The 17248-nt window shown below is 37.8% G+C and overlaps 1 protein-coding gene across 2 annotated transcripts in view; it reads left to right on the forward strand.

Annotated features, from left to right (window-relative positions):
- The window catches only part of SLC12A7 (solute carrier family 12 member 7), a 74508-nt gene extending 58017 nt beyond the window's left edge, over nt 1-16491 (forward strand). The window contains exons 19-24 of one of the 2 annotated variants that reach the window (XM_063159035.1): nt 3953-4122; nt 4270-4401; nt 6587-6694; nt 11430-11611; nt 14936-15069; nt 15525-16491. In XM_063159035.1, coding sequence (XP_063015105.1) covers nt 3953-4122; nt 4270-4401; nt 6587-6694; nt 11430-11611; nt 14936-15069; nt 15525-15616 — 818 coding nt within the window. In that variant the 3' untranslated portion in view covers nt 15617-16491. Of the gene's footprint in view, nt 1-3952; nt 4123-4269; nt 4402-6586; nt 6695-11429; nt 11612-12257; nt 14910-14935; nt 15070-15524 lie in introns of those variants that run through there. The other variant, XM_063159042.1, reaches the window with a different exon arrangement.
- Nucleotides 16492-17248: the final 757 nt, after the last annotated feature.

A 17248-nucleotide genomic window follows, 5' to 3' on the forward strand; every position in this document is an offset into this window, starting at 1 on the left:
TCTAGTCCATGACTGCAGGTTTTAAGTGTTTTCCAGAGCAGGAGGGCTGGTTGCAAGCTGCATCAGGAGCTCAAAACTGGTGCATCTGTCGTAGTCCATGCTTGTGGTCCATGGTTAAGTCCACTTCTCCATCACAAGCCCATTGCTATGTTGCATCTCTTTTCCAGTGACCTAAAGATATCATTGGCCCACTGAGCTAAAAATAATTCAGCCTATGTTGCCGCCTGAGAGACTTCATTCTTGGCTGCCCAATGCACCTGTCCATTGTTGCAATGTACTTCAATAGCCTGACTTTTGGGTATGTGTGCATCTACATGATGCTTTTACAACCAACTTCTCTACCCAAGCAGCAATGTCTTGCCACAATTCAGCAGCCCAGGTGGCTTTACCTCTGTGCTGCCAATAGGTCTTTTTCAGTAGTTTTAGCCATCCCCACAGAGCATTTGCTACCATACATGAGTCAGTTACAGCTAGAGCATTGGCCATTTATTTTGTTCAGTGATACTTAAAGCCAGCTGGACGCCATTCAGCTCCACAACCTGATTTGATCCACATTGTCCCTCAACAGTTTCTGTGACTCACCACACAGGAGTCCATACAGCAGCCTTCCATTTTCCATGTATCCCTACAATATGAGAGGAATTGTCAGTAAAAACAACATAACACTTTTCTTTTTCAGTAGCTGATTATATGGTGGGGCCTCCTCAGCATGCATCACCTTTTCCTCCTCTGATTTTAGTACAAAATTTTTATTTTTGGTTTGGTTTGTCATGACTTCTAGATGCCTGTGTAGTCAGGATTTCCTGTTCAAGCTCACTGTGTGATCAGCATGACCCATTTACTCCACATAACAGTGGCATGATGTGTGGAAGAGATTTTTCCTTTGAACATTCAGCCCAGCACTGGCAGTTGGAATGCCAGGAGGAGCTGTGCTTTGGTGCTAATCACTTCTGAAGATGCTTGAACCTCTTTATAATACACAGTTGTAATGCCAGTAGCCCTTTTTCAGTAGGGGTGTAACAGGCATCAGGTCCTTTGCATCTAGATTCCTGAACCCTAGGAATCATTGTTGAGTCTCCCCAGGTACTGGGGTTTTTTTGCCAGAAACTCCTGGAAGAAATAATCTTCCCAGCTGCAGCATAGAGCACATTTTTCACATCTTGTCCTGTCCCAACTTGCCAAGGGCTACTGCTCGAACAGTCTTTTGTTTCATTTGTTCAAAAGCCTTTTGTTGTTCAGGACTGCACTTAAAATCATTCTTCTTCCGAGTCATATAATAGAGAGAACTTTTGCTTTGACTGTGTTCTGGAATATGCATCTTCCAAAAACCCACACTGCCTAGGAAAGCCCCTGCTTCCTTCCTGTTGGTTGGTGAGAATGTAGCTGCTGTTTTGTTGACCACATCCATGGCAATCTGATGATGTCCATGTTGCCATTTTATTCCTAAAATCTGAGTTTCATGGGCAGGTCCCTTGACCTTACTTTGCTTTATGGCAAAACTGGCCTCCAAGATGATATGGGTTATCTTCTCCCCTCTCTCAAAAATGTTTTCTGCGTTGCAACACAAGCTGATGTAATCAATGTATTCCAAGTGTTCTGGAGCTTCACCCTTTTCCAGTGCAACCTTGCTTTCTTATAGATGCTTTTCTATGCCATGCTCTGCCAGTATGCGACTGTTGCATACTGACAGAGCATGGGATAGCTCCTTTCTAACTTGCTTGAGCTTGATCTGTCTGCAGTCTTGGACAGCCAAGGCATAGGTCATTAGGGAGGGAAAAAGGTGATCTTCATATTGTTGTAGTCAGATATATGTCTGAAGCATTGTTTGTTCTCCTTTCATTGACATCAGTCCCAATGAGTTGGCACACAATGATGGCACATGCTGTACAAATTTCTCCCATGCGGATTGTGTACAATGGACCTCATCTGGATCTACAGAGGACTGTTTGTTATTTGAATCCCTATAGATTACCTTCAGCACGGCTAATTCTCTTATGTACTGGATACCTTTCTCCATGGTGTTCCACCTGCATGGGTGCAGTACTAGGTCATCCTTGAGAAAATACCTTTCCTTCATGCTTGACTGGACTTGGCTCCAGAGGCTAAGAGTTTCTGTTTTCTTCCCAATCCCCTTGCTAATGCTGACATGCAAGGTCAGGGATCTCTTCACTACCATCTAGTTTCATATTACAGGGAGCAATATCCCAGCATCAGAGCAGCTAAGTCAGTAGGGGCTCACCCAACTGGTGGCTGAAATTTTTTTTGCATATCTCACAGCTCACCTGGAGATAGGGATTGGGTGATTATCTCTGGCCCTGTCTGTTCCTTGTGTTGTGAGGTCTCTCCTTCCTTTTCATCCTTCACTAAGTGAACTAATTTTGTCTTTGATTTTTTTTCTATAAAGGGGTGACTGCTACTGGCACAGGTTGTTCCTCTCATTCAGCTGCAGTTTGAGTGGCCACAGTGCCTGTCAGTCTGCTTTTCTCCTCTTCCCCCTGAGACTGCTGTCTAGTATTGTGGAGTGTCCGATAAATAGTAGCCAAGGCCCAGCATGTTGCAAAACTTCACACCTCCCGCAGCATTTTTTGGAATTGCCGCAGCATTTTTCTGTCAAGTATTCTGTTAATTTACCATGGTCCTGTAGTTGTTCAGGAGTGAAGTTCCAAACCACTGGAGCAGAATAATCCTTCAAAAGCTGGCCCATTTTCTCCCACTTGCCTTGTTACTCATGATTATACACCCTTCGGACAGATGTCTGAGCAAACTCCTAAGAAAACTGTCACTCTAAACATGGTGTAGACTGAGGAGACCTGGCAGACTTAGCACAAAGAATATGATTTCCTTAACATCCAAATGGAATTCAGAATTCTCTAAATATAACAGGCTGAAGGGGGTGTAAAAGGCCAGGAAAAGGGGATGAAAAGCTGGGGGAAATTATCCTCTCCCATTCCTGCCGCAGAGTATGTATGGTTAGTAAATATGCAAAGGTAGTGCCTGAGGTAAGAGTAGGAGAGCAACAGTCAATATATATCCCAAATGATCGTCATTGTCTTTGATGTTACCATGTCATAAACTGACATCCCTCAGCATATCAGCAAAGAAATCCTGATCCCTCTTCCTACTCTGAAAAATATCATGAGGAGCACATACAAGAATATATACAGGATTAGGTACCACTCCCACTTGAACAGATCAAGCAACATTGTGACCGGTGGCTCCATACCTAAACCAAAAATGCCTAGATCAAATTTGTTTCTGACCTGCTCTGGGCAGTCTGTTGTTATCTCAAAACCCACTGAGCCTCACCTCAGACAGCAAATCAAGATTGTTGTGGTTTAGGAGTCATACTCCCTGATTTAGTGTTCTCACTGACACACTCCAAATCATGCTGCTGCTCACTCGCTTTTCCTTTTCCTCTGAGCCTGGTTTGAGAGGAGAATTGGAGGCACAAAAGGTAAAGATCACAGCTTGAGAACCATTTACTGGAAACAGCAACAACGTTAATAGCAAAAAGTGTACAAAAGAGACAATGATGGATATGCAAAAATGCTCACCATGAAGCTCCATCTGATCGCAGCTCAACCTCTCCCTCTGTCTTAGAACTGGTGCCACCCAACCACTCCCTCCAGCTGAGAATCAGCATCATGCTTATTGGACCAGAAGGAACCCCTTCTCTTTGGAAAAGACTCCCTCCACTTTCACTAACGGCATTAAGTAGTGTAGAGTAACCTCTGGGTCCTAGCCACACCCCTCTTTGCTATTGAAACAATTAGCCTTGTCCCAGCTGCAACCAAGACACTCAGGATATTCCTCTTTTGCCAAGACACCTGGAATATTCCTCTTTTGCATCAGCAGAATCTGGGAGAGTTTAATCTTTTGAATTTAAAACAAAAGCAAAATTTGTGTATGAAAGCTAGGAGTCCTTGATAAAATGTCTTGTTTTCCCTTACAGATACTGTACGAGAAACAACTTCAGCTCAACAAGCACTTTTGGTGGCTAAAAACATTGACTTATTTCCAACAAATCAAGAACGTTTTACTGAAGGAAATATAGATGTGTGGTGGATTGTTCATGATGGTGGTATGCTGATGTTGCTGCCTTTCCTCCTTCGACAGCACAAGGCAAGGGCAACAGAAAATGGCTGGGATTTAATTTTCTAGCACTAAATGGTTCTAAGCATGTCTAATTAAATACTCCTTCACCTTGTTCAAATTATGCATGGTAATAGCAATCACAGTGTTACAAACTGTTATGTATCTTTTTGGTAGGTTTGGAGAAAATGTAAAATGCGTATCTTCACCGTTGCTCAAATGGATGATAATAGCATTCAAATGAAGAAGGATCTTCAGATGTTCTTATACCACCTTAGACTAAATGCTCAAGTGGAAGTTGTTGAAATGGTTTGTTGTTATATATTTTTAAGGTGCAACTGGGACTAAACTTGGGAAAACAGGTTTAGCTTTTTTCAAATAAAGAGCTATTAGCACAAATATAGAAATTAAAAAATTGTAGTCTCATGAAAAACAAGAAGTTAAGCATCATTATCTTACCATGTTACAATACTGCTGTATGTGGTGGTGAGTTTAATGGGTTTGTCAAGTAGAGTTTGAGATGTTTTATGTGTTAATTCTTACTTTATTTATGACTACTAGTCCATATAGCTGGTTCATTTGGAAGGAAAAGCTTGAATTTGTAGAAAGCAGTGAAATGGAAGGCTAAATGTGCTTAATCTAATAAGCTAAGACATATGGTATGAGACAGGATGGACTTGTCTATGTCTCCAACTGCTGTAAGAATACCTCTGGAATAAGGAATCCCTAGGCTCAAATGAGAGTTGTTCTTGGCATCTCCAGCCTCAGACAGTACTGAAAGCAGGACCTACAGTTTCACAAGTCAAGGTAGTGACAAAATTAATTTGGTAACTTTTTTCCTTTTTAAATTATGGGTCATAAACTGTTTAGGAGAAAGGATAAAATCTATTTTTGTCTTGGCCCACTTTTTTTGGAAACTAAGGATGTAATTTCGAGCACTAAAAGGTGACTAGCATAATGTTCAAAGTAACACTCATGGAAAAAAAAAAAAAAACAAAACAAAAAAAAAAACCCAAAACTTTTACTCATTCTGAAGTGAGCTGAAAATGAGTAAACCGGTTGAAAATGTCTATTTCCACACATTTATAGAATCACCAGAACTTATTAAAAGGTTTATCACGCTAATTAATCAGAAAACAATTTTAAGAATTGTTTCAATTACTTAGGAAAAAAACTGCTTGTGAAAAAATTTAGTGTTCTTTGCTTAGAGTACTAAATATGAAAGTCTCAAATGCTGTGGCATGTACAGTTGAAAGAACATAGAATGCCATGAAATGGCTCAGCCTTGGTTGAATTTTGAACAGAAGGCAATATAGAAAGTTCTGCTTGTTTAAGCTGGGGTAGAATTAATTTTCTTCATGGCGGCTGGTATGGGGCTGTGTTTTGGGTATGTGCTGAGCACAGGATTGATAATATTGGGATGTTGTTGTAATTGTGAAGCAGAGCTTGCACAGGACCAAGATATTTTCTGGTTTTTGAACTGCCACGCCAGCAAGGAATTTGGGGAAGTTTGGGAGGAGACACAGCTGGGACAGGTCCCAAACTGACCAAAGGGCTATTCCCGACCATATGACATCATGCTCAGTATATCAGTTGGGGAGAAGAGGGAAGAAGAGGGGTATGTTGGGAGTGATGCTGTTTGTCTTCTCAAGTAACTATTATGCATTATGGGGACCTGCCCATGCAAAGCAGTGAATTAATTCCTTGTTTTTCTTGCTTGAATGCACAATTTTTGCTTTTCCTAATTAACAGTCTTTATCTCAACCCATGAGTTCTCTAGCTTTTATCCTTCTGATTCTCTCCCAAATCCACTTGTGGGGGAATTAGAGTCTGCGTGGGCCTTGGTTGCTGGCTGGGATTAAACCACTACAGAAATACAATTTATTCTTTTCTTCTGTGGGTAATATTTAATTCTGAGAATCTTCCAGAGGATAAGAGAAGTGTTACAAGTCAGTGACAATACAGGTGACTGGTATAGATTTTTATGTTGTATTTTAGTTTTCAGCCAATATGAGAATGTATGCCAGAATTTCTTGCTATGGCAAGAAATGGCTTTGTTTTTGAACATTTCTCACTGATCAAAGCATAATGTGTTATTTGTGCCTAACCGTTACAGTTACAGTTTTTAAACAAACAAGCACCCACACATGCTCAGGTGGCAGCAATGCATACCCAGTTTAAGTAAGTGCTTTCAACTCTCACTTCTGCAGCCTAGTTGGAACAGAATAGTTACTGGAAAGTCTATTCCAAGTACCTAAAATTTAGATAAAATCACAATAATATTGTTACAGTAGTATAGTTCACTGTATGAAATTGCTGTTTGAATAGTAAGTTTTAAGAATGAGGACAGAAGTGATTGATCAATTATATGCTTAGGATTACTCTAATGAATACATCCACCAAATGAATACAAGTATGAGAGGTACACTATCTAATGTTGTCCTTGTAAGTAGTACTTTCATTCTGGTGTTACTAATTCAAATTTCTTTTGCAGTTTGAAAATGATATTTCTGCGTTCACATATGAGAAGACACTTATGATGGAACAGCGATCTCAGATGCTAAAACAGATGCAGCTATCAAAGAATGAAAGAGAAAGGGAGGTAGGATCTTCAACTTGACAGGATGATCTGTGAAAAATCTCAAAGTACAATCTAATGGCTGTAGCTTCTTATCAGTTTCTAGCTAGTCAAAAACTTTCATAACTGCATAGTGTTTCTCTACAACCAGTTTTACTTGCAAGGTTAAAGTTATGTGGGGGAAAGAAAAAACTTATTTAAACAGATTTTAAGATTTTTCCTGTTTTTGTTGAGTGCAAGTGTTGATTAGCAAAACATTTGAACATCAGTGTGGAATACATTAAAAGCCTTTCCAAACTTGACATCAGTAGCTAAAATTCATGATTATGCAACTGGACTGATGATCTTTGATTGTGATTTGGTCTTAGGATCATAGAATCATTTACATTGAAAAAGACCTTTACGTCAAGTCTGACCACTAACCTAACGCCGCCAAATCCACCACTAAATCATGTCCCTGTTGTTTAAACACCTCCAGGGACTCAACTTCAGCCACCTCCCTGGACAGCCCATTCAAATGTTTGATAATCCTGTCCATGAAGAAATTTTCCCTAATGTCCAGTGTAAACATCCTCTGGTACTACTTAAGGCTATTTCCTCTTGTCACTTGTTACTGGGGAAAAGAGACCAATCCCCACCTCACTACAACTGTCTTCCATGTAGTTGAAGAGAGTGAGAAAGTCCTTCCTGAGCCTCCTTTTCTCCATTCTAGAGAACACTACGTCCTTCAGCCACTCATCATATGACTTACAAACACACCACATTACACAATATAATAGACATTTGTTCAAAGCACACTATGTTTTAGTTTCTGCATTATTTTGCATGTTTTATGAATCAACTCCCTTTTTTTTTAGAACCAAAATTAGCCCAACAAACTATAATCTTCTAATATGAAGATGGAAATGCTGGGTTTGCTGCTCCCCTATCCTTACTATTTTGCATATTGTAGCAACAAGCTTCATTCAGCTGTAAATTTATGAATATTTGTAACTTAAAAGTAATTTCGTTTTGGTTTGTGCTTCTACCCCCTCATCTATTCTGCTAACTCTTCAGCATTATCAAGACTTTTTAGTGATGTAGAAGATAGTGAATGCTCTGGCTTTGCCATCACATAAATGATTTCCATCCCATGGCAAACAAGAGAACTCTACTGTCTTTAATTGCTCAATTGTATAACAGCTAGATTTTTTTTCTTATGGCTTATATTTGTGGTGTTAACCATACAAGTCCGAGCAGTTTGGGGTTTTAATGGTTTTTTCCTTTTATTTGTCCTCTTCTCTCTATTATTTTTTCCATCTCACATGATTTTTTAAAGGTTCCTAAAGATGCCTGCTATTGTTACAGTTTATTGCTGTAAAACGTCTTTCTTATCCATGTCATTTTCTTTCAATTTGAGCCTGCCTAACATCCTTCTAGTAAAACCCCAAACTTTTCTGTACAACTTATTCAGCCTTATTGTTTCTTTTCTGAATAGTAGTATTTTTCCAGTGGAGTTCGAGTAGTTTATCTGTTGTAGATTTTGAAGGATTTAACTTCCACATGATTAGTGGAAGCTATTGCTCTGTATTCTATAGCACATAAATTGCAGAGAGATAAAAGAATTTCTTCTCAGCTCTGAGCTGGTGGGAAGGAATCTGGACTATACTTCAGAATATTGTTTGTTTGAAAATTTTTATTTCTTTCTATTCCCTCCATATAATTTTCTTGCTTTATTACTCACTTTTATCTGAACTTTACCATCACCATTATAGCATCAGTTTCTTCCTTCTTATCAGGCAAGGTGAAATCTGAATATTCAAAACACCACTGAATTTATTTCAGGGTCTGAAGTAAAACCCTTGACCCTTGGTAAATCCAGGAACCTCTAGTACTTACTGCCTTGTCCAAAAATAAAAAAGTCATATCCATTGATTGTTTCTGATTAGAATATCTAAATCTACCTTGTTCTTTTGTATTTTCATAAGAAAATGTGATATATTGAAGTGACCGCCAGAACCCAGACTAACTCTTAGAACTCCAGCACAACGCCAGGAGTGGGGAACTGCCTCGGTATGGGGATTTACCAGAGGCAGAACCTTTACAGCCACTTGCTCTAAGATGCCAGACAGAAGCCACGACAGGGACCAGGCAGAGGAGAAAGGAAAAGTATTTGCATCTTGAGGTTCCACAAGGAACAGTTTATTCCAGATGAAAAGAGCAGGACAAACAGCCTCTACCTCTGTTGTGCCAGGGGTTTTGTTTGGATGCAAGTCAGGAGGTGGATACAAACAGCTAACCAATAGGGAATCCTCAGGGGGAGAATGAGGGGATTATATCGAGTGTCTGGGGCCAATTGGGGTAGGAGGATGGAGAAGATGGGTCACATGGGCCAATGGGGCTTCCAGTAGTAGGGGAGTTCCAAGGGGGTGTTGCAGACAGGGATTGGCCCAAGGTTTAAGTGGCAGAGAAGTTTGGGAATCAAGCTGGGATGCCTTGACAGGCAGCTGGAACAAGGGGTGGGGAATGGCATGAGGGACAGCTTTGAGGAAGGGTAAAACCAGGGGTAAACCAACTTGGGGAGAACATGGGGGTACAACAGAATGAACCACTTAACAAGGAATCAATAAAATAACATTGAACCACAACAGTTTATTTATGTCTTCACTTCTTCTGGAGCTACAAGATTAGTGTATGCGCTCAGAGTGCCTGGCCCACTCTTATCCTGATCTTTTTTTTTTTTTTTTAACTAGCTGAGCCATTCTTTTAAATTTTTTACTGACGTCCAAAACATTTCTTTTATTAGTATCACTAGTTCAAATTAGCATTGCTTTTCATTTTAATATCTGTCCCCAGGCCTTCAAATATAAGCTGGTATTCCAGTTTTGAATAGTGAGTGTAGTTTGGTTTCCTGTTACCACCAAGATTAGTACTTTAACCTCACTTTTGTGCATGTATGCCTTCAAATGAGGCTCAGACTTTCTTGAAGGGGAGACTTTGGTTTTGTACAGTGTTTATTTGCTGTTTTAGTCATAAGCGTGCCTTTACCCCTGAGCAGTCACCTTCATCCTCCCTTCTCCTGTCAACTTTTAAAAACAGAATTGATTTGATCTTGCCTCTGGGTTTTCTTGTAGAACTGGGGATCGAGCACTCATCATAGTTTTGTTCACTTTTTTGAAAACTTGGTCAATTTTTTTCTATTCGGGTATAAATATAATAAGTACCTGCAAAGCATAACATAGGCAACTTAGGTATAACTGGTAAATATCAATTTATTTGACTTAATAGTGCTACAAAGGGGAAGGAAAATGTAGAGCCTCATTCCCTTTTTTGCTTCCATTTTTGGTGGTCGTTGGCTTCTTTCTCTGGTTAATTCTCATTAAGGACTCTTGGGCAAAGCAGTGTTGATTGGACCTGTGAGAAGGTAATAACACTTTGCACCAACAAATTGTCTTGAGTTGTGCTGTTAAGTAAGATTGGCAGAAATTTGGGTGCATGCAGGTGAGTGATGCATGGACAGATGACTCTTTAACTAATTAAAGTTGAAAAGAAGGGTATTTATTGCAGCATGCTGGACACATGTGGAATCATTTCCAAATACATGTGCAAGGAGTTGCAGATTCCTGCTCTCTGTTTTGATCTGCTGGTGATGGTCCAAGCCTCTCCTAACTATTTGATTATTCTTAAGGCAAGGTATTTCTATGGTCTCTGCTCCTTCACAAATGCTACATCTATCCCTGTCACTACTAGCTTCTCTTTCCTAATGTATTTGTTACTTTTTAACTAAGGTACTTGATTCTTGCCACCTATATTACTAACTTAGCTTCTTAACTAATTTTAAAATCTTAACTAACATATGCAATCTTCTACTATGCCAGATATATTCCCAGGTCGCCCCTCAACTCATCTACAGTGTTCAATTATCCTAAATACATTTCCAGCAGACCCCTTGACTGATTACTGTTTCACTGTTTGTGAATGATTAGATTTTTAGGTTTTTAGGTTTTTACAGTTGAATAGTAGCTTTCTCATATGCTTTTAGTTTTTTCATGCTTTTGATTGTAATTGAGTGAAAAATTTCACCTGAATATATACATATATGAAAGTGGTCCTCAAAAACAAGTGAATATTTGAGCTTCCCATAGAGATGGAAGGACTAAATTGGCTTCCTGTTTTCACAAATGTCTGTAAAGGGACTTCATAACTAACCACTAAAGATTTAAAAATGTTATCCAGGAGGAGGCAACCAGAGAACTGCTGAGCCACTTGGATATTCATAAATCCATGGGAACAGATGGGATCCATCCCAGGGTGATGAGGGAGCTGGCAGATGAGCTTGCAAAGCCACTCCATCATTTACCAGCAGTCCTGGCTCACTGGCAAGGTTCCAGATTACTGGAAGCTGGCCAATGTGACGCCCATTCATTAAAAGGGTGGGAAGGAGGAGCCTGCTAATTATAGGCTGGTTAGCCTGACCTCAGTACCTGGTAAGGTTATGGAACAGTTTATACTGAGTGTCATCACACAGAACTTACAAAAGTAACATTCCACATAAGATATAGTCTTGCAAATATAAACAAAATATGAACATTTTTACAAGCAATTTCATTTCATGCTGAAGTTACAGTAGTCTCATATTTGTTCACAAAGTAAAGGTGCATTTTTCTTCAGCTTCTTTGGTTCTACCGCTGTGAAACTCCTTTTCAAAACTGTAATAACATGTAATTTACAAATGCTGATTTTGGCTGAATTGTGGGGTGATTATTTGTTTTGTGGCCAGGCTCAGCTGATCCATGATAAAAACACTGCCTCACGCTCTGCTCCAGCAGTTGAAGCAAGTGTGGCTGCTGCTGTACCAGAGAAAGTGCAAATGACCTGGACTAAAGAAAAGTTTGTAGCGGAAAAGCATAAAAACAAGGATTCCAATGTGTCTGGCTTTAAAGATATTTTCAACATGAAGCCGTAAGTATGCATATGGTATTTGGAGCTTTTTATTTCATTGTGTGTATTTCATTGGGGGGGGGGGGGGCTAGAACTAGTTTGATGTTTTATCTGGGTTTTGCTTTTTAAGAGATTCTGTTTTATTTAAAATTTCATTAACTTAAATGGCAGCCTTATAAAAATAACATAGACTTGGGTGGAATGACTGTAAAGAGTCATTCAGAAGAATGTTGTGAGTGAAGTTTAAATATGACAGACTTTAAGCTGTTAACTCAACTTCTGGATTGTACCAGAAAGCATATGTGTTAAAAAGCTTATTATAATGATAACTACTTTTTATTTCTTCATGTGGGTGAAAAATTAGTGTATATGTCCCTGTATTTTTATTGTGTTTGGTATTAGAGGGAGTTCCAAAGAAGCAGATAGACTTTCAAGACATTTAGCTTATGTTTTTGATTTTAGGTGCATGATTTTGGGTATGGGGGGTGTTTTCTTGGGAAGAGATGGGAGTAGGATGTTTTTGTTTGTTTGTTTTTTTGTTTGTTTGAATGGACATTCAACGCTCATCCTGTAAATTAAAGAAATAGAAAACTTGTGTAAATATAAATGTATTGCTATATTAAGTATTTGCTGTTTAAATATTCCTTTATGTCTTTTTCTTAAATAGATAAGAGCTACTCCCTGTGTCAAACCAACGTAGTATACACAAAAACAATGACAGAGGGAAACCAGCTTGTTTGTTTCCTCATGTTGTGATTTTAAGCATGCACATGCATCTTTTCTCAGCTCTGCAAGAAAGCTGCACTTAGAAACATAGCTTAAATTATTTTCTACACATGACCAAACCAAAACTGTGGATGTCAAGGGAAATCTTAATATCTAAATGAAACACATCTTAAATCTAGGACTTGTAGGCAATGCAGTTAGACAGCATATTTAAAGTTAGTACCTTAAAGTCCTGAGTCTTGGATTTGCATTGAGCTCTTTAGAAATAGCTTGCCTTCTGCACATTCCAAAAATTATTGTGCTCATGCTCTAAAGCATTGTCCTAGGCAGCATTATGCTCTAATTATTAGGGGTTTTTAAAATTCATATCTTTGAAACGTTTCCTATTACTACTTTAGAATGGTGCAAAACACTGATTTCAGATATTATTATTTTAAGACTACTGTATATAGTTGGGTAGAAATTAAAGTTCAAACTTGGTGTGCCTGTACAGTATATTAATATTGTTGACTTTAAAATGGCATAATAATAATAATAATGATGATGATGATGATGATGTTGACTTTACCTGATGGCATAATTTTTTTTTTCTATGCATTTGCTTCCCTTTCACATAGAGAATGGGAAAATCTGTAAGTCTAAATTTCATTTCACCTAAACAACATAGGCTGGGTTCTCTGGTTATTGTGATCTTGTACATTGTGTGCTTGCTTCTAAACTGTAATTTGCAATGCATGTATTTTTTTGTTTCTTGTTTAATACACTCTGATTTAGCACATCACTGAAAAAATATCATTGTGACTTTTTAATATTCTCTTAAATATGATCAACTTTCTATTCAAGGTAAGTCAGAAAACCTGTGTTATAGTTTCTGTAAGAATATAAAGCTTGACAGTACTTCTCTGCACCAGCATATTTAGTGTTTTAATTAACTACATTAAAAATGAATTATTTTTTCTGGAAAAATAGGCTCCCATTGTTCTATAACTACTTGGACAGTATTTGCTCATAAAGGGAACTTTCATGTTTCATCAAAAGTCAGTTCTTGCCTGCGTTCTACCAACCCATGCATGTGTAGAAATAACATAAGTTTGGACATACTTTGGGTATGACAGCACACAAAAATGGAATGCAACATCTCTTGAGTGGAACTCACTTGACTGCTCTGCTTTTTTTAAGAGTTAAGCATTTTCTTAATTTTATCTGCTTAACAAATTGAGCTTCTTATAAAAATTTTGGAAGTTTATTTTGTCTACTGTGTATGATTTCAGTTCCACCCGTGCTTGAAGGATAAGTGATGTTAGCCTCAGTTCACATTTTACACATCATGAGCCTTTATTTCAATGCTGAATTTTTGCCCACTCTGTCACAAAGTTACACCCTGCATTTTATTTTTAGTTTAACAATGTTTCCGTTTCAATATTTACGCTTCTCAGTTAGACAATCTTGCCTCTCTTCATAGTTCTTTTTAGTCTTCTCAAAATGTAATTCTGCTTCCAAAAAATGGAACTTCAAGCTTTCCTTTGTTCCATATATAGTTTTTGTACACTTGGTTCTTAGGATAGCTGGCCACCATGATAGAAAATCTTCCAGGAGGGACAGATAAACTCAGTTTTAGAAATATCATTCTCTTATAGCGGGGAAGATGGGAGGTAGCAGGGCATGAAGAGTCATTGATAGGGCTGGTTTCCACTGGCCACTAAATTTCAGGGCAAATTACTTTTAACTATTTATTTGGGGGAAAAAACCAAACATACAAACCCTACTTTTAGGCAGCATATTTTGTAGATAAATGGACTAAGGTAGAGTTTGAATATTTTTGTCACACTGTAGCATATGACTTATTTCCAACCTTGGTTAACTCTACACACAGTTCCTGTTTCTCAGGAACTGTAAGGAAACTGTTCTTTTGTTCTGAAAAACCACTGAACCATAAAAAAAGATACTAAAATAAGGACATTTTAAAAACCCTAGCAGTTTTTTCTTCTTGTGCACAGATCTACAACAATTATATTTGTAGGTGAAACAAGGAAAATATTAGGTAATGTTGATAGTGTAAAGGGATAAGCTCAATTTCATTTCACTGCTTACTGCCATACTGTTACAATATAGGAAGTTAGCATTTTTTTCAAAATTCTATGGTGTTTCTGAATTTTCTTCACCAACTGGTAGAATTTAGTAATGTTTCCAAAGGAGCATGAGTAAAATCTTTTAGTGTACAACATACATATTTTGATCTTTCCATTGCAGTCCTGTAATTTCATTGTTTGGAAATTCTTGTATAAATCCAGTTACTTTTTTATGTAAGTCAATAAACAAGATTCTTAGTGGTTCTCGTCTGACCTGTAACATCTATTGAAACCATTTTTAATTCATCTTGGTAAAAGATAATGGACAACTGGAAGATTTGTGCATTTTGGCAATTTACTTGGAACTGCTTGAATTTCAGAGTTAAACGTTCTTGTCAAAAGTATTACATTTAATTTACTTTGAATATGTACATATACTAGTATCCATGAAAATACCTTGTTTTACATACTTATAATTTCAAATAAATATTGTATGATTCAATTATGTAAGTGTTATAACAATACTTAAAAATGTTTCTTTGCATGCTAGGAATCAGTCAAATGTGAGAAGAATGCACACTGCTGTGAAGCTTAATGGAGTAGTGCTTAATAAATCACAACATGCTCAGCTGGTCCTCCTGAATATGCCTGGACCTCCTAAAAACAGAAAAGGGGATGAAAACTGTATCCTCTACTGTATTGATTCCATATTTCTTGAAATTGAGAATTACATTTTTTGTGATTCTGCCATTACCTGTTGGGATAACCATTACTAAGTAGGGTAAGCATAAGTCTGCCTAAAAGAAAATGACATAAAGAGAGTTAAAAAGTAAAAGATAAAAAAATCTTGATTGGGGGGTGGTTTATTGATATAAAGGATTTCCTTAACTTTGAAGTAATTGAAAAATTTCCTATTCTTATCTTCTTTTGTAGATGAGTAGGGCAAAACTAGGAATGTCCCCCAGGTTAGGCTTAACTTCCACTTGAATAACCAGATAACAGGACAGTAAAGGGGGACACAGAAATACTCTGATGAAATTGTTGAACTTTATTTTTTCATTATATGTCAGACTTTTTGAGAAGTTACTAGATATTTTATTTTTCTTCTGAGTAAATTCCTTGACCAAATGATATTTCAGACATGGAATTTCTGGAAGTTCTGACAGAAGGTCTAGATAGAGTTCTCCTGGTCCGAGGCAGTGGACGTGAAGTGATCACCATTTATTCTTAATCTGTTTGCATGTGTTTTTCAAACACAACAGACCCCCCACCATAAGAAAACAAAGTTTTTTGCCATAATTTGAGCAGCTTCGGTGTCTTCTAGTGCATTGAAAATTAGCTTCAAGCTGAATCTTCTGATGATGCGGCTTTTTTTCCCTAGGAAGATGTTCTATTTAAATACCATTTTAAGCAGATTTATGTAGAAAAATTAATAAATGGTGAATTAATAAATGGTGAATGGCTTAGGATATTTATATGTAGCATATTCTGACACTTCTTAAGCTGTGGTAAAACCAAAAAAAATTGGTAATGCAATCGTGTTTTTAAAGATATAGAAATGTCAGCGACTTTTGATTATTTTAATCTTTGCTCTGCATCTAAATAAAAGGAAGGGTTTTATAAAAGGTTGTCTTTTTTTCTTACCAAAATGCTGCTATGTTGCTTCTTTTGGAATTAGTTGTGGTTCAGGAACCTTGCTTCAGAGATGTATACAGCCAGTCAAATTTGTTTATGAAGTGCATTAAGTGTTTCCCAGAAGTTCGTTATTTGCCATACCTGTTAAAAATAACATTTCTCTATTTAAAATACTTAGGTAGCTGAAACCTCCAGATGATAGTAAACAGATAAGCTGTGTGAGTTCTTTTCTATGAGGTACTGGCAGTTACCATTATTTTGCATGATTATAGCAATAATGAAACATGAGAGCATCCAACTTGCAGGAAGGCTATGGTTCACAAACTCCACCTGGTTCCAAATATAATTCAACAGTTGATAAACCACAAGGTGGTTAATGAAATGCAGTCTCTTGTTTTCAAATATTTATAGTTTGAAAATGTTGTATGTATGTGCTGCTGTTTGAAATAAAATCTGTTTTTCTGAACTGAATGAACTCCTAAATGTTTTTCATTTGAAATTGTTGAGTAGTTTAGTTTAGATGCTCAATAGAAACCTTTTGCTTCTGTTACAATTCTGTTCCTTTTTAGGCAGTCTTTAGTTTTGTAAATGTTGTTTAAGACCTAAAGTGTATCAGAAGATTGTTCTGCTCTAAAAAGAATAGGTCTGTTTAAACATATAAGCCACTATTTTATCTATTTAATTTTTTCTTTTTTTAAATTCCTTTATAATACAATCAAGATGTCTGTTGCTCAGACTAGAACAAGAGTGATGCAGTGCCTAAGTCCCTGCCTGGGCTCAAGGCCAGTGTTTTTATCATAACACTCAGGTGATGTAAGACAAAGCCTGTCCCTGTAGTTTGATGCACAGGAACAGAGGGAATAAAAGGTAATCAGGCAGCCCAGTGAACACCTGATGAGTCAAAAGCACTGCTGGGATACTTCAAAAGGGAATTGGAAAGGCATGCTGCACACCAGAATGTCCCTGTATACCGCTCGGTGTGAGCTGTATGCCTTTGGTTAGGAATAGGTTTATGCATAGGCACTCAGAGGTACCTTGGGGGCACACCAAAAACACTCCTTGGTTTCTTAGGTACAATGAAAGGCACATGGAGGTCCTGTGGACAGATCAGGAGGCATGTGAAGGTTCTAGATTTGCACAGTATATCAGTTGAATTAAAAAACATTCTCAGGCCAGTGAGGAGAAGAAAAACAGCAGCAGATGCCCCTACTGCACTCCAGATGGCTCT

This window comes from Melospiza melodia, chromosome 1 (assembly GCF_035770615.1).
Source record: "Melospiza melodia melodia isolate bMelMel2 chromosome 1, bMelMel2.pri, whole genome shotgun sequence".
Lineage (NCBI taxonomy): Eukaryota > Metazoa > Chordata > Aves > Passeriformes > Passerellidae > Melospiza > Melospiza melodia.